Consider the following 26,150-nt stretch of genomic DNA (forward strand, 5'->3'; position numbering starts at 1 on the left):
CATAACCAACACAATAAAGCTAAAACAATTAAGTGGAAAAAATTAATATTATTTTTATAAATGAAATAATTATGTGGCACAAATGTTTATTATCTCATAGCATACAAGTTGGATTTGGCTTATACAAGTTGTACATGTGTACTGTATTCCAAAGTATAGAGGAATTGATCTGGTCTCCGTCTCCGTCTCCGTCTCCTAAATTCCTTAGCTCATGTCACCTTTCAACTATCATAATTCTTCATTCTATATCATGAAAGTTTCTGTAGGACTTGTAAACTGCAACTGCAATTGTCTGCAACTACTGCAATTAAGGATATATAGTTCCTGTCGCTTAACTTCATCACCATCGATCATCATCAAGCAGAATCCGCAGCTTTTACAACATGCATAGGTGAAGAATATATCACAATTCAACCTTCAAACCCATCTTCGAAGATCTAATGGGAATATCCCATAGAAACGTTAGAAAAAGTAGGGTGTGTGCGGAACTTTTTTTGTGAACTGGGTTTTAAGATAGGGTAGTTGTTATTAGGTGTTGCAGCAGCAGCAAGAGCTGCATTAGCCTTGATGGCTAGTGCCCCCAAGTCCTGAAGAGAGAGTGGGATTCTTGATTTGGGAATTGGAACAAGGAAGTATATGAGACCCAATTGAAGCTCTTCACTTGGAGCCAAAGGAGGCATCGGTGACCCAACATACATGGATTCTGAGCAGCATATGTAGCAGTTTGGGTTCTCAGACAACACTTTCCATGCCTTAATTGACTCCTTCAATTGTTGCAACTTTCCATCTAAGTGAACTATGTTCACCGTGGATTGCCAACTATGGTTTCCGCCTTTGCTTGCGTATTGAGTTGGTGCACAAGTGTTTCCCATATATGCAATTCTGTGTTAAGTTGCTTAATCGATCACTAGTCTCTGTGGTAGAAAGTGGGAAAGAATGAAACAAAGAAATTAGTTATCTATCACTCGTTTTTGTGAGGGAAGGGTTGGGAAGTGTGTGGTGCTATTTATAGGCAAAGGAGAGGAAAAAGAAAACGAGTAAAGTACAACTTAAATCAAGGAGACATTATTGTTGATTGATTTTATGTTAATATATGAAAATTGCATGCAAATTAAGCACGGGAAGTGATTGGAATTTTGGATATGTTTCTTCGTTGCTTCCTTTCTAAGAATGTGCAAATAAACGAACCTGTACATGTATACAGTTGTTATGCCATGCGTAAGTGCATTGCTTGACACCCGTTTTGGTCCCGTTTTCCACGTGGCGTCAAGAGAATCATGGATTCTAATAACATATTTGGAAGAAAAAGTATCAATCGGTATCGATTCATTCTTTACTGTTCAAATTAAAACGACAGGTATAAAAAAAAAAAAAAAAAAAGTCAGATTGTAGGTATAAATTAAATGCTTTTTCTTGTAACTTTTCTCTGTAGACAATAGTTTAGGTTAAAACTCAAGTACTTACTTATGAGTAAGTAATAAAATGTCATTAGCAATTTAGCATAAATCCAACCCCAAAACTTTTTGTTGGAGCTACAGTATTCTATCCAATTGGTTAAACTAATTAATTCCATTTCATTGAAGATTTTGGTGATGCATATTATTTATTATTATTGGAAATTGTCTAGCTGGGAATTAATTTCTCTTTCAAGAGATAAAAGGGAGAATTAATTAGACCGATCAACGGAGGAGAGTGCTAGAAATTCACGAAAATGCTTTTTGTTTTCTTCTTAACAATGTGATAATAAAATCACATCACGATATGGCCCCCCAAAAAATAAGTATGTCAAGTTTGAAGTCTTTGGAGCGGTGTGCGTATGGGTTCAAGCAAGCGAGGAAACATCCTTGAATTTTCTCTGCTCATACCTATTTTGTTTTCACATTAATACTTTGCATGGGTTGGAGCCTCTCTTTACGACAAACTATGATCTTTTCGCGTTTATATGTTTCCACTTTCCACTGTGTGCATTCCCTTTTTTCATATATACTCATGAATGAATGAGTCTTTATTATTTTGTCATGTTGGACCGTTCTCCAACGCCAAACAATGCTAATGCAAGCTAGCTAGCCTCCACGCTTATAAGACTTTACGTTTGAAGAGTAGTGGAACATTTTGGAAGGTTGATTTATGCAAGCCCTCACGTCTATGATTACTTTTATTTTTATTTTTTGGTGCAAACGTCTATGAGATTTAACACTCGAAGTAGAAGGATTATAAATATAGTGGTGGATGCACCCCTCTCCTCTCATTTTGATAAAATCAAAAGTACATATTTCAAATTTTTATATTTTGTCACCTATTTTTATATATCTAAACTTACTACCCCAACTTTCTTCTCATATCTGATTATTTGTGATTTTAATATATATGTTTTTATCTTTATATGTTAAAACTAATTTGAGATTTTAACAAGTTCAATCATATATAATTAATGGGAAGGTCCTACAACCTTCTAAGCAACATATCAACATATAAAAACAACATGTAGATTAATTTTAACTAGCCCCTTCGGCCCTTCCCATCGACATATATACGAAGAGACAAAACAACATATCAACAGAATGTCAGAATTACAGACACCACGCTTGACATGTCTGTGACGCAGACCATAGAGGATGTGTCATGTTCATGTGTCCAATGGGGGCAATGGTATTGCAAGGGCACAAAATACTGCTAACATGTTTCGTAGCGCTATAGGTTACAGAGGTCATGACGTTATAAATAGGCGCGCCTTTAAATTTAGTTTAGAAAATTTTCAGGCCATTAATATGAAAATTAAGGGATATATACACCAATATTTAAAATCACAATGCTTTTTACAAAGGGGTTGGCATGGTTTTGTTGATTCCTACAAGTAAAAATAATTTATTTAATGAAAGAATATTTATTCAATTTTTACGATAAAAAAATATTTTGAACCAATAATAATATTATGTTTCACAAACATAAATATACTGTTAGTGGAATTAATATCTAACTTCGGTGAATTGAGAACACTTGCATCTCTAACTCAAAAAACATACAAAATATAATAAAATTAGCTTAGTTAGTGGTTGAAGAAGAAGTAAAAAAAGGAAGGATTAAATTCAAATTCTAATATTTTACAAACTATTTAAACTTCTCACTTCTAATGTCTATCCTAATGAGTTAAATTAAGTTTGGGTGGATGGGCGATATTGTTATTAAAAAATAACGTCATTTTATATTAAAAATTATATCATATATAAATTGAAAAATATTACTATTTTTTTAATTGAACTATTTTTCAAAAGTAATATTAAATCAATTAGGTTGTCAAGTTTGATGACAGAATTTTTTTAAATAAAAAGTAAAATTAATATTCAAAAAATTGAAATCAAGTTTATTTGTGTTCAATCAAAATTATATCGACTATGTACACAAATTATTATAAACTAGTTTGATTCTATAGTTAATTTGTTCATCCAGACAAATCGAATCAAAATTAAATCAAGATAAATTATAAATCTTAATTATCTTAATTATGTTTTTTATTCTCTCAAACTGTATTCTGTACCCTATAGATATATAAAATATTAAATCAATAATTGAAAAAAAAATTATTGAATACTCTTCCTGGACAAACCCGAAAATGGACCAAAGAAGAGGGTTTGACTACATCACATGTGATGATGTGATGCATACTAATGCGTGGCGTTTGAAAGAAAATATATGAAGAAAAAAAATTAGAAAACTTAGGATCATTTAGTTTGAAAATTTTATTTGAATTTTAAAAAAATAATGTCACATTTTTTGTAATTAAAATATTTTTCCACATTCAACGAATCTTTTAAGATATATTTAATTATATAGCGAGTTTTTTTTTTTAAAGACGGGACTACAAAATTTTCATTGCTATGAAATATTTTAGATAGAACTTTTTTGCCATAGCATCCACGAAGCATCGGCTAGCTATAAACATATTTAACAAAATTTGAAGTGTATTCTATTCACTTTAAAAGAATCAAATCTAAGAACTGCTATATGACTCGTTAAGTAAAGCAAAGGTTTTGAAGTTAGTGGATAATGTAGAACTGCTTAAATTAAAATTATTAAGAATTAGTAATATTTGATTTTATCACGATACATATTAGTTATTAATTTTTGTTAATAATAAGGTTCAAATTCACGATCTCTTCCTCCCTTTTCCTCTCTTTATTACCAAGCTAAACTTATAAATCCTTTGAATTAGTAACATGTAAATGATATAATAGTTAGATTCATTTAAAATGTGTAAACAAAAAATTAAGAAGGAAGATACTGAGTCGCATATGACCTTAGAGTGTGTTTGTCTTGAACTTTCTTTAGTTTATCTTCTCCTTAAAAGCAGAAGTTGTAGCTGAGTCGAACATAAAAGCTCTTTACAAAAATAAACAATTTATTTTTATAGAAAAAAATTAAAAAATTAATTAATTAAATTAGTTGAGAAAACTTTTTAGAGTTTAGACCATTTCCTTAATAATAATTAAAAAAAAAAGAGTTAAGACCATTGCTCCCTCAAAACAAAAAAGCAACATGTTGAGTCTGATTCGTCTCTGTCCACACCGCTTATACTAGTCCGATGAGCCCAGTACTGAATTTTATTTGAGTCTATGTACTTGATGAAAGTAGTTTGGTTTTGCATATATTCTTAACAAATTACACTTAATTATGGAATGGAGGAGTCACATTTTCATTAAACTGAAACTTTCTTGCATGTGGATATCGTATGAGAAAGGCAAATCAGTTGTTTCGTAGCTTAGATTTTCTAGTATTTTTTTTAATCCATTCTTTGATTTTCTAGTATGAGTTAATAAAGTGAAAAGTTAAAACAGTTTGCTTGATAATTTGACTCTTTGGAGGGTGAACCTCAATAACAAAATGCACTACTGATGGTTCAGCAACGGGCTCTCTTGGTCACGTTGTTGTTGAAGGTATTTTTGGTGATTATCTTGGTGGCATGTTCACCTGTTTTTTTTCAATACATTGGGATTCAATTAGCTTTTTTTTCTGAGATTTTTGCAGTTATTATTGCTCTTAAAATGGCTAAGAAGAAGGGTTGGAATCACATTTGGCTTGAGTGTGACTCTACCTTGGTGATTCATGCTTTCAAAAATTCTTCTATTGTCCCTTGGCAGGTTAGATATAGATACGAAAATTGCTTATCCTTTTGTAAATAGATAGTTTTCATTTGCTCCCATATTTTTAAAGAAGTTAATTCTTGCACAAACAAACTTGTTAATTTTGATGTGTCATTTAGGAATACTAATTTTTGGCTGAACTCCATCCCCTCCTTTTGTTAAAGAGGAGTTCCTTAGAAATAGACAAAATCTTTCAAACTATAGGTTTTGTTGATTCTCTTGTTGGGTTTTGGCCTAGTCCCCCTCAACTTTGTTCTATTTTTCTCTTCTTTTTTTTTATCTAGTTTTAATATATTGGTAGTGAGTTGTTCACTGGTTTGTAGTTTACTTTGGGGACGATAACCTAGTTGGGGTTCCCTTTTTCGCCCCTATCGTCATTTGCTCAATTTTATATATATATAAAAAGGCATTAAATTTATTTCATTTGGTCATGAAGTTTGGTGAATTAGCCAAGAAAAATATTAGAAAAACTTGTTAAGGAAAATCTAGCAGTGAATAATATTTTTGAAATTTAGTTTTTAACTAGATTTAATAACATTGTGTTATTTTTATAGTCAACCTCACTTTGATGAAATAAGACTTTTTGTTATTACTATTGTATTGATTATAAAGTTTGAATTGGGCTTCCAACATTTGGGTCCAAACTGAACTTTTATTAAATAATAACAATTCCTATATTTTTAGAAATACTTACTGAGTTTTTTAATTAATTCTTTCGTAAAGAATAGCACACGTAACTAAGTCTTAAATACAATTCATTTTTAAAATCAATTATATACATATCTTCTTTATAACTTCAAACACTTTGCTTGTAATCGACAATTTTTTATATTTTATTTTGAATTAATTACTCATAAATTTCTATAAATAAAAAAAAACTTCCAAGAATCATTTCTTAAAATTTAAACTTTTCAAATTTTATCTTATTTCAAAAATACACATGTGTTGGGTTAGTTATAGGAATAAGGCATTGGAAGTTGCCACTAGAAGAGCAAAAAATGATGAAACATAAAATAATTTATATAATATCATTTTTTTCTCTTTCATTCCCTATCATATCCTTTTATTAACAAATATTATTTATTAATTTTATAAGAATGTTAGTAAAAAAAATTTAAACTTATGATCTTTTTCTCCTTTTTTATATTTTCAACTTCAAATCAATTTTATAATTCTAGTACTATGCTATTTGTAAGGAAAAAAATTGTTAGTATAAATTGGTATACATAACAATCTATTGCTCAAATTAACATTTGTGAAGTCAGATTGAGATGTGATAAGAAAGTTTGAACCACATTTAAGTCAGATTAAAATCATGACAACCACATTAATGAAGTAGTGAACTGAAGTTGTTTACAATCTTTAAAGTTAAACTGATAGATTCTGTTGTGGCCATCATGAAGCCCGTGACATGAAGGACCCCACAATGCCAGCAATGAGAGCCGTTGGATCCCCCAACACAGCAGATATCACAACCTGCACAGCCAAACCAGCAATCTCACAGCACTTCTTCACCTTCCCTTTACTCCTCCTACTGCTATGAGGAGTGTAAAGCGTGTTCCTGAGACTAGGAATATTGCTATTCACACCCCTTCCTTTAACACACACCTCATGCCAATTCTCCACCAACATGTCCCTCACACACGCCACATGCAGATTATAGTTCTTGCACTTGGACCTATAACTCCAGCTACGTCCTTTTCTTCCACAACGGTGACACGGTGAACTCACTTTCCTGTACAAGTACAGCTTCACCTCGCCGTCATCAAGGAGCAACGGTAGCTTGGCGCAACACGGGTGGAGGTCGAAGCCGCACGCTTTGCAGTGGTACAAGAAGCCACTCACGTCCTTCTCGCACGCGTTGCAGTAACGAGGCGTGTCTCCCGGTGGCTTTGACATGAACTGGAAGTTGCATTTGGTGTAGAAAGGGTGGTGCAAGGTCGGGGAGGTTATCATGGCACAGTGCATGTGAAGGTCGAAGTCACAGATGGAGCATTTGTAACGTGACCCTATGCCTACTTCCTTGCAGCCATCACATTTGAAGGGGAATTCTGAGTACTCGAATCTCAGCTTGTGTTCAGTGTGGCTGAAATGGGATATCTCATTGTATTTCATGGCTGTGTTAATTACTTGTGTATTTATTGTATGTATGAGTCTTTGATTTTATGAGAGAGTGGTTTGTGGCATGGCATGTGTTTTGACATCATAGGGTAATTGTATTTATATGTCGATTTCTGTTGGAGGAGGGGTAATTATGAGTGGTTTGGGTTTAATTTGGCTTATGGTAGAAGCAATTGAAAAGGAATTATGCCTCTACCAAAGATGGTGGTGATGGTGGTAAATAAAGACTTCATGAGAATCACCACGTCAACGGGAAGGAAAAGAGCTAGACATGAGGCATATTGTGTAGTGTCCACCACAGAATATATACCAGTTTTTTTTTTTTTGTTATTATCGTTTACACTTTAGTTGATGGTCTAACATATATATTAGTCTACTGCAAAAGTTTTCAATCTGCACATAAAATTAAGGACTGGTTTATGATTAATTGGTTATTGTATTATGCAAAAATCATGTACAACCAGCAACTGAGAAGTGCAGGAGTAGCCCATAACTACGGATTTTCTTGTTCAGAGGAGGGTTAAAAGGGTGTATGCCAACTGCCCAGATCGAGGTCTAATTAGCATTGAACTTGGACAAACTTTTCTGTAATCATTTCTAAAAAAAAAAATTAAAGTAAAATAAATTGAATTTCTTGTATAAGATTAGATCAATTTATGTATTTTTTGTGTTTTTTTCATTTAACTTTTCTAAAAGTTAACGTGGATAAGTTAATTTTTACTTAAAAAGACAATGAAGGGATCATCAAGTGCAATCTAGGAATTTTTCATTACAGAATAAGAATTTAGCATCTATCAAGTTGGGTTGAAATGGACCGAATTACTTGGCAATAGTTTAGTGTCTGAATGATGTGGTACAGATAACATTGGTATTTATTGAATTTTCCCGTGTTTTAAGCATACGCAAAGAATGAAGGGCTTTGAATATCTATAATTGGATTTGCTTAGTTGAAAGCTAGGATGATTGAGAATCAGAGACACGCAACCTTCTTCCGTGATTGAAGTTTTGAAACAAAAAAATAAAGAAGGGAATAAATTCCTTTGCATAATTAGTAGTTTCGTACCTTCTAATCTTGTAAGTCCATTCGGTTATGCCTAATTTTAAGTTCTTATCTCTTTGTATCTTCACCAATAATGCTAACATCATCTGAAAACATAATTGATTAGATAAGTTATTTATTTTAATGCTGTGGGTCTTTTAATTTCTTGTAACTTTAAGTATTTTATACGAAAATTCATTCTAATACTAAAATTATTAAAATGAGTGTTTAACTTAATTTTACATATATTATAATACTTAAAAATGTTATTTATAGAATAAATTTGTTTAGTAATGATAAGTAACCACATATCATCCGTTCTCGTGAAAAAAAAATAAACAAACATTATTTAAAGTTAAATATTATTGGAGATGCTCCAACTAGTAATGAACCATGATGCAATTATGAGGAATTGATTCCAAATAGTTCTTATACTTTAATATCTCTAGTACGTGACAAGTTGGACCTTATGAGGTTATGGGATTTTCTTAGCAAAGCATTACCATCACCAATTCATAAAAGCGTTTAATGGAAGCTGCACAGTGGTTGTAAAGTGTTACAATGTGATAGATGTTTCACAGTGGCTATGTGGTTGTGGAGAACTTATGCTATATTAATATACCCTTTCTCAATTGTATTGCTTCTCACTTCTCGAGGAACAAATGCTAGAAGAATTAAGAAACCCAGTTGAACAATAATGACAAAATACAACTTTGATCTTTTTTTTTCTATATCCTTTATTTTTTTTGACCATTTTTCTTTTTGTTTCTTTTACCACTGAAACAAACATCTGGAATCTTTCGTCAAAGTGTTAGTCATTTGGTTGGTTACTTTCTCCGTTCAATTGTGCTGCAGCAATGGTACTCGCATGATCTGATCTTCATCTAAAGTGAAAGTTTAATATGATTCTCTTTTCTGGTCTCCGTTATTGGTGCTGATCTCTGTTTTGTCCTTATCAAGAATGAAATTATTCCTTCCAACTTCCCTCTCCAAAGCCTTTCAAAACTAATCTTTGGCAGCTGCATTGAAACTAATTCTCTGAGTTTTATATGCATAATTACCCACGATAACTAAAATTATTAGAATGAATGGTATGGGATAGGAATGGATCTGTATGTAAGCAAAATACCAGACATATATATTGCAAAGAAATCAACCAGTCAAAGGCAACGGTTCATTTATCAACTTAATAAGAAAATAAAATAAAATAAAGGGTCTGTTACTTTGTCAAAGCATCTACTTTGGGTGACACAGATCCCATAATTAAGTATAGCAATTTTATTCCCAATAGACCATATCAGTTTCACAAACTAATCAGTGATTACTTTCAAATAAAAAAAAAGTAGTCAAGTCAACCGCTACAGCTAAAGAAAAAGGCACTAAATAATAAGATGAGGTAATTGATCTTTCCCTTTGTTGCTTGTTTCTTGGTTTCTCCCTTTCTTATTCCAATCATTATTGTATCATCATTAAAAAAATTCATTATTGGATCTTCGTTACTAATAATAAGATGAGGTAATTGTATTATATTTTAGTAATTACTGGTACGTATTTGGCGTATTTGGCAGAATAATTAAATCAAGTCTCCAAGAAGGTTTTGTTAGATTATCAAATGAGTAATATTTCATATCAATAACATATAAATAATTATTTTTGTCTATAAATGTATATAGCATTGATAAATTTGTATCCTGAAAGATATAAATTCAAATTTTAATTTCCAAAAATAAAAAAAATACGACAAATTCATTTATCCATTAATTTTCATTTGATACCATTAATGAAAAAGTGAAACGAAAAGACGAAAATCTCACAAAAATTATTGTAACATGATTGTTGAATAGAATGGATCAAAATATCAGTAAGTTTTTATTGGATCAAAATGTATATAAGTTTTCATTGGACTAATTTATCATATTCTAAATTTTATTTCATTTAAGGATAAAATATAATTCAATCTTTATTTTCCTCCTTTTTTTATTGTTACAACCATAACATTATAACAAATTTAAAAAATAAGAAAACAAACCTGAGTTAAAATAAACATAATAATATTAATTAATGTTATTTCTGAAATTTTTAATATGATAGTATCAATATTATGTTTATTTTAACTCATGTTTATTTTCTTATTTTTTTAGTGTTTAATGTAATGTTATGCTTATAAATAATTATTTTTGTAACATTTGTATGTGTCACATTAACTCTTTTAGGAATAGTCTCAAACGACAGAAATTAAGGAATAAACTAGAATTTAAATTTTTAATTTTTCAAAAACGAATTGTTTTAAGCACTATATATTTAAAAACGAAAAATATTTATCCTAAAAGAAAAAAAAAATACATCAAATCAGTTACTCTACTTATCATACCATACATTTTTAGTGATTGTCAAGAGAATAAATATTAGCGAAGAGTTGCTATAGAAAATTGAAGGACAACAAACATCTGAATGGCGATTCAAATCCTTAAACAGTTTTCCCAAACTCTGAGACCAAAACCTTGGACTCTGTTCTTCTCTTTCTCTTGTTCAAACGATGCTTCCCAGAGTTTAGTGACAGACGCTGTTTCCATTCTCACCCATCACCGTTCCAAGTCACGTTGGAGCAATCTCCGTTCAGCGTGCCCCAACGGCATCACCCCCGCCGAGTTTTCCGAAATTACCCTCCACATCAAGAACAAACCCCAACTCGCCCTTCGCTTCTTCCTTTGGACCAAATCCAAATCCCTCTGCAACCACAACCTCGCCTCGTACTCCTCCATCATCCACCTCCTCGCACGTGCGCGCCTCTCCTCACACGCTTACGACCTCATCCGAACCGCAATTCGCGCTTCCCACCAAAACGACGAGGAAAATTGTCGTTTCAACTCGCGGCCTCTGAACCTCTTCGAAACCCTCGTTAAAACCTACCGAGACTCCGGGTCCGCTCCCTTCGTCTTCGATTTGTTGATCAAGGCGTGTTTGGATTCCAAAAAACTTGACCCTTCTATTGAGATCGTTCGAATGTTGCTCTCTCGCGGGATCAGCCCTAAAGTTAGCACCTTGAATTCTTTGATTTCTAGGGTTTGTAAAAGTCGAGGGGTGGATGAAGGGTATGCAATTTACCGCGAGTTTTTTCGGTTGGATGAGGAAAACAACGAAATTTCTAAAAGGGGTTCTGGTTTTAGAGTCACCCCTAATGTCCATACTTATAATGATTTGATGCTGTGCTGTTACCAAGATGGTTTGGTGGAAAGGGTGGAGAAGATTTGGATTGAAATGAAGTGTAACTATAAACCCAATGCTTATAGCTATAGTGTGTTGATGGCTACTTTTTGTGATGAAGGGAGAATGGGGGATGCAGAAAAGTTGTGGGAAGAGTTGAGAAGTGAGAAAATTGAGCCTGATGTTGTTAGTTATAATACTATCATTGGTGGGTTTTGTACGATTGGAGATGTTGGAAGGGCTGAGGAATTTTTCAGGGAAATGGCTGTGGCTGGTGTTGGCACCACTGCTTCAACTTATGAGCATCTTGTGAAGGGGTATTGTAATATTGGGGATGTTGATTCGGCTGTTCTTGTTTATAAGGATATGGCTAGGAGCGATTTAAGGCCTGATGCATCAACCCTTGACGTAATGATTAGGTTGCTTTGTGATAAGGGTAGGGTTCGGGAATCTCTGGAGTTTGTGAGGTGTGCAGTTGGTAAATTTGATTTGATTCCAATGGAAAAGAGTTATGAGGCCTTGATAAAGGGGTTGTGTTTTGATGGGAGGATGGAAGAAGCGTTGAAGGTTCAGGCAGAGATGGTTGGAAAAGGTTTCCAACCGAATTCTGAAATATATGGTGCTTTTGTTGATGGATATGTTAGACATGGGAACGAGGAGATGGCAGAAGCTTTGAGGAAAGAAATGCTCCAAAATCAGATGCAGAGCTAACAGAATAATAGCTTTTGTACTTTGCCAAATCTGGTGAAAATAATTTTCTTGTACGATTCTGTGGCCATCCTGAGTGAACTTGTTGGGGGGGGTGATGATGAACTGTATATCCTGATTTGTTTTTATGCTCAGGTGTGGTTGATAATAGTGGTTATCTCCCGATAATCAACGTAAGATAAATGGCATTACACATTGAAACAACGCTGTCAAATGCTGATTGAACACAAGTGTAGCACATTTTTTTGTAAAATTCTGTTCTTAGTGCATTGGATGCAGTTAAAGCCAAATTACTTGTCTTAATATTCCCACAGTATATTTTGGATGTCAAAAGCAGGCTTTTAAAGGATACCGTATCCCAGGAATTTAATTTGCTTTGTAGCAGCAGAAATGACGATTTATTTTGTTATCTGGTGTCGCGTAATGATCATACTGTAATTCATAAATTCAACTGTTGATTTTTTGTATCTGCTATGAAGCTGAGCATGACTTTCATTGGACTCAAGATGTACTTTGCTCCTGTGTACGGTTCAACATTGAGCTCCTCTATACTTTGAACTTTTCCAAATACAAGTTACATGAGTTTTGTAACTATAAATATACAACATTTAAAATCCTGCCCCCCTGATATTTCTCATGCTATAATTGAAGGGGCAAAAATACAAAATAAATAATGATTAATCTAATAACTTTACAGGGGAGTTAAATGAGAATCACAGAGGGTAATAGCCAAAGGTTAAATAGAGAGGATGCCATAGATAGAAACCATGACAAAAAAGCCATAACTGCAGATATCCTGTACCTGCTACAAAGCTTTGGAGGGCAAAAAGACCCATGGGTGTTGAGAAGGAGATCCACAACACTAGCTGTTGAGCAAGCTGCTGCTAGTATGAGGGTTGATAATACCTATAACAAATAAACATGAGTCACTTAACGGATGGTTGCCAATATGTATCTCCATCAACTAATAGATAACACTTGGATCAGAAACTACATACCCAATCTCCCACAACGATAATCAACAGTATTCCTGGTTGACGAATGGGGCATTTGACCAGAACGGAATATCCATCTACTAATGCTAATGTGAAACTCCATGGTATGACCAACCCCATAATTGTCACCAAATAGCTAGGACATGGATAGTGGAGACAAAAATAAGATAATTAATTAACAGAAAAATCAACAAATTCAATTATGCTAATGATGCCTGCTCAGCTCCTGCCATTTATGTGATGCAAATAACAGAAGCAGAATTTTAAGCATATTTAACAAGTGATAGAGAAGATTATCAATAAAAGATTCAAATGTGCTGACAACCTGAACTGCGGCTTTGTTGAGTAAATGGTGAGATGGGAGAAAAAGTAATTTCCGTTGAAATTCACAAAATGTGCTTGACAATTTAATAATACAAATCAAGCTTTTGTTTTAGAATTCAATAGTTTCATAAAGCTTCTCTTAAGAACTAATAACAACGGCTTTCTTGCTGATATAATTCTTTGCTCTCTAGGAGAAGAATTTATAATGATTTCATAATAAATTTAGATGAGTGTGTGTGTGCGTATATATATATATATTCTTTTGTCACTTATCACAAATAGGATCGATCAAGATCACTGTGATGCCATTTCATTATACCGACCAGTTCTTAACACTATATATGCAAACAGAGATTTGGTGCTTAAGTAGATTGGATCATTATATAAAATACTGATTTTAGTAGCAATTTGATCATAGTAAAGAAATATCAATAGAATAACGAAATTCAAAATCCTTCTGTCTCATCGCTGGGTGCAAAACAATAGCCAAAGGGTGGAGGAAAAGTTAAAGGTAAACAACTGAATTAATTCTCTTCCGCCACTCCATAGAGAATAAGTTGACTGCTCTAAGATTAAGCAACCTGACGCTAAAAAGTTGAAAAGTCTACTCGAAGAGGAAACTTGCTAAGAAATATATCATCCACCAATATCATCTTTGGCATAAAATTAATTACTCCTTTTCCTGTTTTTGAGCTGAATGAACTCAATGACCAAAATCACCCTTGGCATAAAATTAATTATTCTTTTTCCTGTTTTTGAGCTGAATAAACTCAATGCTAGATGAGATGATCTATGAATAACATATATATATGGAGGAAAAAGAAGCATTAGAGCGGCTAAAACACTGCAGAATGGCGGGGAGAAAGGAGAAAGAAAAAGGTACCAGAAAGCCGTGTAGCTGTAGAATTCAACCCCCAGAGACATAAAGAGAAGGGAAGCAGAAGAGAACATGGTCTGGCCCAATCTCAGACTGAAGCTAGCGCTGGTGCCCACAGAGCCAGGTAATTCATCCATTAACTAATTGCATGAGATGTATACTAGTACTCTACAATTCTATTTCTTGATTTTCGGCTTTCCTTGTGATATTCCACTATCATATTCCTCCTTCAAGTTCAAACCAAACTCCTCTTGTCATCAACGACGTTTACATCTTTCAGCTGAAACCTTCTCGTGGTTCAAAAACATCATCTATACCAGTTAAGATCTCACTACTCCCAATGTTTGTACTAAGTTCTTGACCCCTATTATCCCTTGTGCAAATAATGAAACAAGACAAGGAAGAAAGGAAAGGAAATCCAATATGTAATAAGGACATGGGGTTGCACTTTATGACAACGAAGACCTCACTCTTCCAAATAGAAACTTCATGACAGAGAATTTCCGGCAAGTTTATGTTAGGTGCAAGTTTGGACTTTGTGACAAGGCTTTTTCTGTCTGCTGTTTGAGCAATAATGTTGTTGCTTTAATTAGGATGGTGGTGTGTTGACACATGGGCTACTTCGTTTTTCGGTGGCAGGTCCTTGGTGCCGCTAAATATGAGATAGATTTCTTTGACATGACTTTAATGGGGTGAGTCCTAACTTTTTCTGTTTATAGCAGAAACGTTTTGCCTTCTCCACTCTAGCCTCATCATGGTGGAAAGAATAGAAGAGTAAAATATTTTTGGATGAGATATGTTCAAAAGGGTGATCAAAAGATGTTTTTTTTTTTTTTTTTGCTTTAAGATATGATCCTTTTTTGTTGTTTATTTTTATATTATATTCGATGGTTTTTTGTTGTTTATTTTTATATTATATTCGATGGTTTTTTGTTGCTTATATGGTTTTGAACGGTCGTTAGTCTTGGTTGATAGGGACCAGACAAGACAAGAGAAGCATCTGTGTCCAAAATGAATTTATGAATGGGAATGACTAGCGGCAAATTGTGTACCAGTACTTTGAGGGAACTCGGATTCGCCATTTGTCAAACCAGTATTGTGCCCATTTTCATTGGAAAATGATGTGATCATGTGATGCAATGCAAGTGGTAACGAGGAGGAGAAACTAGAATTGTGTTGGGGGACAAAAGGCTATAAGCCTATAAGGACTATCGGTGTTGGAGTCTCACCTTAGCTTGTGAACTGTGAAGCTTTACTTCGTCAAGGCGTAAAGGTTGTGAGGAGACAAAGTGAGAGTGGAAGATAATAGGTTAGAAGAGAAAAGATGAAAAATAGAGGTAATTTGATTGAAAAGAAATTATGTAAAGGAACGTAGTTTTTATCTATTTTCATTCAGATCTCAATTTTATTAAGAAAATTTTTAAGTGTGAAACTCATGATTTTTTTTAAAAAATAAATCACATCTCTTCTCAACCAAATCAACCCTTCATGCACATTTCTCCTCCCTTTTTTGCCTTTTTTTCCTCCTCTCCTTAATTTGACCCAAACCAAATCATTCCCAAGTGATAAATAAACAAAAATGGTACACTAAATGCAACATCCCCATATGTGCAAAGTATTTACCTATTTTACCAGTAACTAAGTTTTGCGAAAAAAAAACTAGACAAATAATAAGATCTCTCCTCCCAATCAATTTTTTTCATCTACATAACTTAATGCAAAACCTTATTTAAAAGACCTAAGTTCAATTTCACTTAAACTAACGTGTTGGTTAACGTATTAACAAATTAAAGAAAATTGTATTTATATACTTCCTGCTTCGCTCTATCAATTTTTATGGATAAAACACAAGAAAGAAACCATTATTCTTGAAAACCAAATCGACTGTTCACATTAGTTCAATCATGAACCAAGCTACCAACCGTTCCCGTCACATGGCTACTCTGTAAACATTAATGATATGTTTGGACAAAGAGGAAGAAAATAAATAAAAATAATATAAATAATAATACTTTTTATTTAATTAAAGGAAATATAAAAGAGAAAAAAAATTAACTTTTAAAAATAGTAGATTTTTCTTCTCATTCTTTTTCTCTTCAATCCAAATTTTAAATAAAAAAAATCCCTTCATTCTCTTTTCTTTGGGAACATGTTGGTAAGATAGGCAAGTGGCCGAATCAACAAAAAAATCCGTTTTTCCCTCGGGGCCTCACCTTTTTTTCCTGTTGAGTATATTTGACAGAAATTTTGAAAATAGAAAGCTAATTTTTTAATAAACATTATATAACTTAATAATTTTTAAAATAATAAAGATTATATATTAAAAAATTAATCTTTTAAACAATTTAAAGAAATATATTACTACATCTTATAACCAACCTTCACCAAACACGTCCAAGATAAAATTCCATGTAATCAATTATAACAATAATTGAGTATATCTATAATTGACTATTGAAATTGTCTATCGTTTCACAACTAGCCCAAACACATTTATATTACAAATGCAAAAGGAAATATGATTAAACTCTATATCATCATGGCCTCACAATTTCAAGGGTTACATAAATACATTACTCCATTATTGTCCCGAACCCAAGGACACATCCAACTCCTCAAAATCCACTGCAGCAAAAAAAGAAAGAAAAAGAAAAAGAACGTCACTACGTCAGCATACAAAACGTGGTCAATCGAGGGAAAAGGCAGCTATGAAGTAAACATTTAACTGCCCACTTAGAATAGCAAATAAACTTGTACAGCATTACATGGGTAGAAATGGAAGACACAGCAGAATTGGATTTCCTTTATGTTTGCAAAAGGAGAGAGAGAGAGAGAAATCCATAATTAAATAGAAATATTCAGTTAAACACCAAAAATGAATAATATTTCAGCTAAAAGGTCACAATTAGAAGTGGGGACAAAATAGTGAGTGCAACACTACAAGATTGAGACAGCAAATACACTAAACAATAGCTATTGGCAAGTGCCATATACCACCCAAGATCACAAATTATGCATTTTGATACTAGATCTGTAGATGATACAAGTTCATCTTTAGCAAACAACACAAACATAAGGCCATAGTAGTCCATCCCAGATACGGAGCAGACGACACAAAAAGGGATAGTGGATAGCGGGATGGCTGTTATTTTAATATTTTTTAATTATATTAAATAATTAATATCATACACACACATATATAGATGCTTACTAACAGCAAGAGTCCAGTAATATAATAGGAAAAAAAAAGTACATGAGAGAAAGAATATAGAACAAAACATAAGACCCCTATTTGACATGAACTGAATACCCCCCAAAGGATATGAACAGCAAGAGACAAGAGAACAATGTTTCAGACTTTCAGTTTGCAAATTAGCTGTAAACTCCACAGGAGTGCCGTGGGTTGACCAGAAACTCCATCACAGTACAATGGTTGGCCAGAAACACAGTTCGGAGCCCTGGGTCAGAAGGTTTGCATCGAAAAGAGAAGAGAAGAGATCAATGTCATTTATCCCTCCAAAGGCATGTGAGTGGAAAATAGGGTCAGATAAAGTAAAAAGGGTGAAATCCCAAAGATTGGCCCCCACTTAAACAGCACAAGCATCGTTCGAGGGGTGAAAAGAGGGGGAAATAAGGGGGGTTTGTATCTGAGCCAGTGGTGGCCAAGAATGACCGCGATTCACCCCGCTCCAGACACAACACTAAACTGAGACACAACATGCTCCAGATAGAGGCAAACAGTCACTCCACGCCACTCCAGGGCACGATTAACTACTATTAATAAGACAGAACTACCAGCCTTCAAATTCCCTGTTTATGTTATGGCATCTTCTTATCTTATATACTAACAAAAATGCAATCACTTACTCAAGTTTGGAAAAGTCAATTTTAGAAGTCATATTGATTAATGATCAATGCTTAACAACCATATAAATCCAATCAAAAAGGATATTCTTCTTCCTTATTGTTAAATCTAAATCCAATCTGTAGTTTTCAACTCTCTTGATTGTCTTATGGAATGAAAAACAGAGGGATGCACAGTAAAAACAGACTAAAAGCTCACTCCTCATCACCAAAATTCCACTCATCATATAATCTAACCATATTCTAATAAACCAATAGTACTATTTTATCATTCGAATGTCAAAATTTATTCAGTAAGATATCAACCATGGAAACCACCAGATTGACAATGAAGATGCAAAACCTGCAGGCACGAGAAAATCATATGTTGAAATAAATGTTAATCACGTGTTGGTTTGTAACTTACAATTCATGTAGAAAAGGTTTTACACAAACATGAGTGCAAGGTCAAATCATCTCAGCTATGCAATGTCTATCACGGTTTGCAACAATTGCTAGAAACAGCACAATGTTCAGGATGCAAATAGCACAAAATGTTGTCATTTGTTCTTTTCATTATTTATTATCCAATTTACTGCAGCTAGGGTCGTAAATTCCTGAGTTTAGCACGGCATATATTACTCTCCTGTCTGTACAATTTTCACTTCATAATATTTTTTTTATGGGAGGATTTTTTTTTTTACCAAATCAAGGGAAAAAGAAATAGATTTTAAGGGAGCAAATATTCCCCTATTTACATTTTAATTTTACTCTGTTAAAGATGTTTCCATAACTTTTTCACTACAAAATAAGACAATTGAGAAGAAACGAGGAAGGTACCTCTGCCGAGGAAGAGTGAGAAGCTAAAGCTCGAGCTTAAGTTCCTCTTTCTCGGTGCTGAGAAAGTGAAGAACGTAAGGGGTGACTCGAATAACAACAACCCATGCCCCGAACATGGCCGCGTGAGATTTCAGCTGCTTCAGTGCTGCAGCTTTGTCTGGCTTGCGCATGAACATTCCTGGAAACATGATGATGCCTTCTTCTCTGATCTGATTTCGCTTAAACCCTAACTCTCAATCTTCACTCTTCTCTTCAATTTAGGGTTTCTCTGTTGCTACCTCAACATGTATATTTCTTAACCTTCTCTGTTTTCTCCAAACAAATAGCAATCACGGCCCATAAGGATAACGCTTATATTCTGGATGTTGCTAGGTGCACATGCATATTGCTTATGCACCCAGCATTCAAATAAAATTCTAAAAATGCTCTTAAGTATTTTTTTCTTTAACGGATTACATAATCCGTATTTCTTTTAATTTATTAATTAAATAATTTTATATTTTTTAATAGTAAATTTTTTTATTTATAAAAAACATACGGATTAGTTAATCCGTATGAGTTATATCAAAATTAATTATCACAAAATTTATTATTTAAATTTACATGAGCATTAAATATATATTAGAAATTTTAATATTATATATAACAACATTATTTATTTTATAATATAATTGGTCTATTAGTTTAGTAGGTTAGAGTTTTGTATGGATTAGGCTAATCCGTAAGTCTCATACGGATTAGCTAATGTATATCCCTTTTACGGAAGGACAAAACGGAAAAATTGCATAATTGTTAGGTGTAACAGTAATTTTGCTTGGTTCACGTAGAAATGCCCTTATTTTCTGCCCAATGAGGAGCCCATCCTCCCATTTAACCTTTTTTTTTTAATCCACCTGCACTTCAATGGAGCTAATCTAAATTTCAACTTTCAAGCCACTTATCCTTTCCTAGAAAACTAGTTTTTTTTTAAGGCATAAAAAGAAATTTTATTTTTTTATTGGAAAATAAATATTATTAAATGGTATAGATGGATCGCAAGTTGTGTACGATAATACAACTAGTATTTTAGTTTGTACAATTATGAGATTAATATTTTCTTATATAATTCAAATTTATAATAAATAAATATTTTTAATAGAATAATTATATTATAATTAAATTTTATGATAAAAAATAATAAATTTATATTGAATTTAAAATAAATAATCTATGTTGTCGTTCGTGATTAATTTTAATCATTGACAAATTCTTTAAAAAATTATTAAAATTTAGTGTTTTGAGTATTTTAGGTTGATTTAATAAATAAGATGTGAAAATTTTAAAATAAAAAGATTAAATTATTATTCTGGTACATTATGTTTTAATGTTTTTTTTTGTACATTAATCCTTTAAGTTTCAAAAGTCTCATTTTTTTATCATTTATATTTTCTAATGATTCCTTTTAAACAAAGACAACAAATATGTTAACAAAAACAAGTTATTTGTAGTTTTTTTTCCAATATAGTTTATGGGAATTTTCGTTTTAGTAACAATATACATGCTATGTAAAATATTAAGAGACCGTGATTATCAGGGATGGATCCACATGTTGAGTTGCATTGGGGGGCACTTCCCCCACCAAATTTATTTTCTTACTTATATACGTATAATAAAAAAAATACCCTTATAAAAACAATAGGCCTATAAGATAATATTTTTAAAATATATAAAAATATAAGAAATAAAAAAAATAATAAGTTTATACTAAGTTTACTATTTTATCCTTTTAATTTTTAGACTTAATTACTATTTGGGTCTGTTAACTTATTTTTTTTATTCAACTTGGTTCCTTTAATTTTAAAATATTAGATTTTTTTTTTAAATGAGTTTAATTTGATTCCATTTTTCTTCTATCGTCACCAAATATTTTCAAAATATGAGACCAAATTGAATCTATTTTAAAAAATAAAAACCTAATTATAAATTTTTTAAAAATAAAAGGACTAAATTGAACCTAATATATATAAAAGGATTCCATTTACTAACTTACACTACATATTTTCATTTGAGTTATTTCATCTCAATTTCTAAACAGAGCAAGAAATGGATTAAGAGAAATGGATTAAGAGAATTTGTCGTTTAAAATGGTTCTCTCGAATTAATTTTGTGAAGAATAGAATAAACAATCGCATAAGAAAAGATGAATGATTAGTTGGTTACATATATAAAGATATATTTTTTTAATGATATTGACAATGAAAAAATCACAAGACGTTTTCAATGAAAATGCATAAAGAACAATTATAATTGATAGAAATTTAAGTATTTTTATTATTCTTTTTTTATGAAATTTTTTATTTTGTAAAAATTTGTTATATTTTTATTTTGTAAAAATATTATAAATTATTTATTTCTTCCACGGAGAAATATTCTTGGATCCTTCACTAATGGTTATATCACATGGATTAATCTTTTCAAAAGGTTAAAACTCCCAAGTGAAGACACAAATTTTATATTTCTAACATGTATCATTTTTCCTAAAATTTAATTGTTGTTTAATCTCATCTCATGCATGAACAGTACTTAGACCCATGAAACATGTGTAGCTCAAACATCTTGTATCAAGCAAAATTTAAAGTTATTTGATTTGTGTTATAGGTTTTAATCAATTCAAATTTAGATGTTGTTCACCTTTTAGATTGTTATTTGATGCTTTTGAACTTTATTAGATTGTTATGAAATAGTAAGAGTTCAATTTAAATAGCTTTTAAGTAATTGAAAAATGTAAAATTTGATATTTAGATATTCTAACCCCGTGATATCAACATAGGTAATAAGTTTTGTGAAAAACATCAAATTAAAAAGGAAAAAGTTCAACAAATAGTTCAAAAGGAACTAAAACATTCATGACTTGGAATTATCTTGACAAGTTTGTTGATCATAAAGAAACAAATTATAAAAATTATGGTAAAGTCTACGTGGCAAGAGATACTAGTGTGACTTTAAACATAAGAAAGCATGCAAATAAATGTGTTGTAGAAAGAGAAATATTTTTTTTTTATTTGTCTCTAAATCAAGAAAAGTATAAGAAAATTTGTAAGATAATCATCAAATACGACTATCATTTATCTTTTGTTGAACACGAAAGAGTTAAGGTTTTGCATTGCCTTTTAAACCCTCATGCTAAAACAATATTTAAAAATATGACAGTCAAATGTTCTAAATTGTATGAGAAAGAAAAAGAAAACCTCAAATGTTATTCACAGTTCATTCCTGATTTATTTTTTTGTTTAACGTGTTATCTATAGTTACCAATCACTATTATATGGTGTTGACTATGCACTCTATTACTGAGAGTTATAGAGAAACAAAATGCTTAGTATCACATTGGTAATCTGGTACTTGGCTAAGTTATTGATTTTGTTAAAAGATTATCCATAAAATATATTAAGACTCCTACAATGTTATTCTATCACTGTTCTCATCTTGGATCCTAAACAAGTTTTAACAAATTTTAAAGTTATTTGATTATTGTTATTTTGGTCTTAGTCAACTCCAATTTAGATTTTATTCGACCTTTTAATTGTTATTTGATGCTAAGATTGTTATGAAATTGTATGAGTTTACTTTAAACAACATATTAGGCAATTACAAAGTATGAATTTGATATTTAAATTATTCTAATCTTGTGATGTCATCGTAGTAATATGTCTTTGTGAAGGGTATACAATTGAGGAGGACCAAGTTGAAGAAAGTTCAACGACTACTTAAAAAATATACTAAAATATTTGTAGTGAGTGTATGAAAATAAGTGAGTTATACATCTATAAATAAATTTTGGCAAAAAAATTAATTGGAGTTCGTTTTGCTAAGTGTACATGTGATCACGTGCTTAAATGTTTCGTAAGTTTATCTTTTAATCAATTATGATCATGACCGAATTACTTCCTATCACGTTTGAAAGATTTATTAGGGCGTGATAATCCCCAACTTATGGTTTAAAGCGGATTTATCTCCCATAATAAATACTCGATCTTGAAACCATCGAGGTTAATATGATATTTTTAATGTATAGTAAGAAATAAGATGATTAAAAATGAATTGCAATAAGGTGTAAAACAGGCAAGTGTTGGTTGTTGATAATACACTAAAAACACAGGCATATTAATAAGGAGAAGAAGATATATGGTGCTTGGCAGGTAAGAAACCTAGTAGTAGCGAATCCATTGAGCACGCAACACGTGAAGGAATCGATGACGTGTCGTTAAAAGAAAGTGATAGGATAAGATGGAAAAATGGCGAGAAGCACACGGGAAAACAACCCCACTGGCCTCAACTTCACCAACGCCGACGTGTCTCCGTGGAGCAGAGCAGCCACCACGAAAATAAAAAGAAAGAAGCACACAACCACAGTCAACGTTTGTATCTATCTGCATTAAACCCAACTGCACTCTCTCTCTCTCTCTGCTTTGTTTGTAGCACTAAAACCCTATTCATCTCTTTTTTGTTTATTCTTACCATTTTCTCATCATCATGATGGCTCCTTCTCAGCCACCTCATTGGGCCCCATCTCCATCTCTAACACCAACACCAATCCTCCACAAGTCTTTCTTTCCCCCACCGTCAAACTCGCCGGCGGTTGACTTCAGTCCGCCCTTGATTGCAATGGTCGTCGTCGTCGCCGCCGCTTTCCTCGTCGTCACCTACTCCCGCCTCATCGCGCGCCACCTCAGACCTCCCATCCACCGCCTCCTCCGCCGCTTCCGTCGACGCCGCTTCCTCCCATCCTCCGTCGGCGACCTCGAGTCCTTACCCTACGAGTCTCCCTTTGATGGACCGCACGTGTTCTCTCCTTACGGTTTGGACGAAACGGTGATTAAAACAATTCCGTTTTCGCTTTACACCGCGAAATACGACGCTCGTTTTGACGAGTCTCGCAACGACTGCGCCGTTTGCCTTCTCGAATTCGAAGACGATGATTACGTGAGAACGCTTCCCATTTGTTCGCACACGTTCCACGTGGACTGCATCGACGCGTGGCTTCGCTCGCACGCTAACTGTCCTCTCTGCCGCGCCGGAGTTCTCTGCACCGATTCACCTTTCACTCCGATGATGGCTGCCAGAATCCGACCAAGCTTCGACGACGACACAATTCTCCACCGTATCAGTATAGATCCTCTCATCGATCCGCCGCTGCTGCCTGCGGCGGCTATCTCCTCCGTGCCGGAGATTACTCCCTGCGTCGACGAGAATTCTCCAAGGAGGAACCAGAACCATGCAAACGTGAATTCAGAGGATTGTTTTAGGGATTTTCTGCTGAAGAGATCGTACTCGTTCGGATTTGAACGGAGTCTGGCGTCGGAGAGGATGGTGATGGAACCGGCGACAGCGTCGCCGTGGCGGTACCGGAGAGGGAGTAGTAGTTTCTGGAGCAAGAGGCCTTCGCCGTTTGGATCGTTGGGGAAGCCGAGGGTGTTTTCGTTTAGGTATTATAGAGGAATGAAGTCACCGTTCTTCCGGCGGAGGGGATTTTTTCCGTTGTCGGAGTCGAGCGTGAGGTACGGCGGCGGCGGCGGCGGCGGGGGGAGCTCGTCGCGGCGGAGCAAGTCGATAGCAAGTCCGATGTTTCTGCGGTCGTCGGGGGTGACGTCGGCGGCGGCGTTCTCGTCGAGCAGGCTGAGGTGCGGGGATCCCGAGGCGCTTCTTTCGCCGGAGAGGTTTAACGGGAGGTGAAAATAAAGGAAGGGTTGAAAAAGTGTTAGTAGAATTTTTGAAATGAATGAGAATGGCCGGCAAGAGGACACGTGGCGGAGAGTGATTGGTGGAGGGGGTTGATCGGAGATGGGTGGAGGGATGAGGTAAAGGAGGAATTAAATGGAGGATGGTCGCATGCGGTTTAATTTAATGAGACGGTCTGGCAATTTGTAGAGAGTCATTAATGAATGGTAGGAAGAGCATTTAATTGGAGAGAGAACTAAGACATTTCATGCTGAGAAGTGATTAGTAAGGACTGAAGAGAGTTTCTTTTTCTTTTCTTTTCTTTTTTTTCTCTCTCTCTAAATATATCTATTATTCTCTGTGTCTGTGGTGGTGGGGGGAAGAGGGTTTTTAAAGAGGATTGGATTTTGTATTTTCATGTACTTGTATTTTACAAACAAAAGAGGTTTTGGCTTCTTGATGAGGGGTTTCGGAGTTTTGTAGTGGTTTCTTTATGCACCGACTGAACTCCCCATGTGGAAGGATTGAAGATGCAAATGAGATGTGGTGACCTAGGTGACTCTCTAGGTTTATGCCCGCAGACGCAAGGCATTAATTGTGGCATTGGGTATGTTGACAAGCAACATTGGTTGATTCCTTTAGTGTTTGTGTGTGTGACTCTGCTGTGAATTCTTTCTTCGTCAGATAATTAATGCCATTTATAAGATTTTGAATTTTGGAATCTTTTGTGATCAATGCCATGTCCGATTTCCACTTTTTTTCCTTTTCCTTTTTAATTAGTGCGGATTGGGGAAGCTAAACTCACTTTTTTCCTTAAATAATAAATAATAAGAGTGCTAACGTTGCTGTAAATAATGTCTTTCTACCAAAATAACAATGATTTTTACTTGGCTCTTCAACTAATTGGCTCAACTGAAAGTCGCTACGTACTTAATCATCCTCCTAATCTATAAATTTAGGTAAATCATGGGGAGTTGTGGATGTCATTCAAAGTTTACGTGGTGAGGGGCAATGTGGAGCCTCGCATATGGAAAATTTAAGTGTAATTTGATGTTTTGCTGTAACGTTTTGTCTACATCAACTTCTATTCCATGCCTTTCAACGCCCATGTTTGTGAATCTACCTACGTCGTCTCTCTCAAAATGTGAACTCCATGAAACCACTTTTTTCTTTTTCTGACAAAACAGATCTAAAGGCATAGTCAAGCTTTGGCATTTTGGCCACCAATAGTGGTAGTAGCTTTTTTGGTTTGTCTTGCTTTTTACCCATAATTAGCAATAGTGGTAAACTTGTGGAGCTAATAAGCTATCATGCACAGTCAACGTGAGCTTCACAATCTGTCTTCAAGCCCAAACCTAAACCTA

The 26,150-nt window shown here is 33.7% G+C and overlaps 6 protein-coding genes across 7 annotated transcripts; 2 read left to right on the forward strand and 4 right to left on the reverse strand.

Moving 5' to 3' along the window:
• Positions 1-28: 28 nt before the first annotated feature.
• LOC114374630 lies at positions 29-1,146 on the reverse strand. The gene has a single exon (XM_028332296.1). It carries the CDS (start codon positions 870-872, stop codon positions 438-440), a length of 435 nt encoding a protein of 144 aa, XP_028188097.1. The 5' UTR covers positions 873-1,146; the 3' UTR covers positions 29-437.
• Positions 1,147-6,375: 5,229 nt separating this feature from the next.
• Positions 6,376-7,513, reverse strand: LOC114375415. The gene has a single exon (XM_028333191.1). The coding sequence runs from the start codon at positions 7,251-7,253 to the stop codon at positions 6,534-6,536; it is 720 nt and encodes a 239-aa protein (XP_028188992.1). The 5' UTR covers positions 7,254-7,513; the 3' UTR covers positions 6,376-6,533.
• A 3,188-nt stretch (positions 7,514-10,701) lies between these two features.
• LOC114377154 (pentatricopeptide repeat-containing protein At2g15980) lies at positions 10,702-12,677 on the forward strand. Its single transcript, XM_028335561.1, has one exon. It carries the CDS (start codon positions 10,750-10,752, stop codon positions 12,211-12,213), a length of 1,464 nt encoding a protein of 487 aa, XP_028191362.1. The 5' UTR covers positions 10,702-10,749; the 3' UTR covers positions 12,214-12,677.
• A 57-nt stretch (positions 12,678-12,734) lies between these two features.
• On the reverse strand, positions 12,735-15,227 carry LOC114377156 (CASP-like protein 5C1). Its single transcript, XM_028335562.1, has 3 exons — positions 14,413-15,227; positions 13,209-13,341; positions 12,735-13,116 (listed from the first exon to the last, which is right to left on the reverse strand). Exons 1-3 carry the CDS (start codon positions 14,541-14,543, stop codon positions 12,913-12,915), a joined length of 468 nt encoding a protein of 155 aa, XP_028191363.1. The 5' UTR covers positions 14,544-15,227; the 3' UTR covers positions 12,735-12,912.
• A 1,559-nt stretch (positions 15,228-16,786) lies between these two features.
• On the reverse strand, positions 16,787-19,399 carry LOC114372851 (mitochondrial import receptor subunit TOM6 homolog). Of its 2 annotated transcripts, none has more exons than XM_028330392.1 (2): positions 19,090-19,393; positions 16,787-17,031 (listed from the first exon to the last, which is right to left on the reverse strand). In XM_028330392.1, the coding sequence occupies exon 1, from the start codon at positions 19,275-19,277 to the stop codon at positions 19,113-19,115; it is 165 nt and encodes a 54-aa protein (XP_028186193.1). In that variant the 5' UTR covers positions 19,278-19,393; the 3' UTR covers positions 16,787-17,031; positions 19,090-19,112. The 2 variants fall into 2 exon arrangements, with proteins under 2 accessions (XP_028186193.1, XP_028186194.1); XM_028330393.1 differs by lacking the exon at positions 16,787-17,031 and adding an exon at positions 17,552-18,613 and having other exon boundaries at positions 19,090-19,399.
• A 3,874-nt stretch (positions 19,400-23,273) lies between these two features.
• Positions 23,274-25,521, forward strand: LOC114377589 (RING-H2 finger protein ATL65-like). Its single transcript, XM_028336177.1, has one exon. It carries the CDS (start codon positions 23,602-23,604, stop codon positions 24,799-24,801), a length of 1,200 nt encoding a protein of 399 aa, XP_028191978.1. The 5' UTR covers positions 23,274-23,601; the 3' UTR covers positions 24,802-25,521.
• The last annotated feature ends 629 nt before the right edge of the window (positions 25,522-26,150 follow it).

This window comes from Glycine soja, chromosome 11 (assembly GCF_004193775.1).
Source record: "Glycine soja cultivar W05 chromosome 11, ASM419377v2, whole genome shotgun sequence".
Lineage (NCBI taxonomy): Eukaryota > Viridiplantae > Streptophyta > Magnoliopsida > Fabales > Fabaceae > Glycine > Glycine soja.

Coding starts and splice junctions, on each gene's coding strand:
- LOC114374630 (XM_028332296.1), bottom strand. CDS start 872: ATGGGAAACACTTGTGCACCAACTCAATACGCAAGCAAAGGCGGAAAC.
- LOC114377156 (XM_028335562.1), bottom strand. CDS start 14,543: ATGGATGAATTACCTGGCTCTGTGGGCACCAGCGCTAGCTTCAGTCTG. Junction 13,342..14,412: donor TACAGCTACACGGCTTTCTG/GTACCTTTTTCT, acceptor TCCATGTCCTAG/CTATTTGGTGACAATTATGG. Junction 13,117..13,208: donor TTATCGTTGTGGGAGATTGG/GTATGTAGTTTC, acceptor TATTTGTTATAG/GTATTATCAACCCTCATACT.
- LOC114377589 (XM_028336177.1), top strand. CDS start 23,602: ATGATGGCTCCTTCTCAGCCACCTCATTGGGCCCCATCTCCATCTCTA.
- LOC114375415 (XM_028333191.1), bottom strand. CDS start 7,253: ATGAAATACAATGAGATATCCCATTTCAGCCACACTGAACACAAGCTG.
- LOC114377154 (XM_028335561.1), top strand. CDS start 10,750: ATGGCGATTCAAATCCTTAAACAGTTTTCCCAAACTCTGAGACCAAAA.
- LOC114372851 (XM_028330392.1), bottom strand. CDS start 19,277: ATGTTTCCAGGAATGTTCATGCGCAAGCCAGACAAAGCTGCAGCACTG.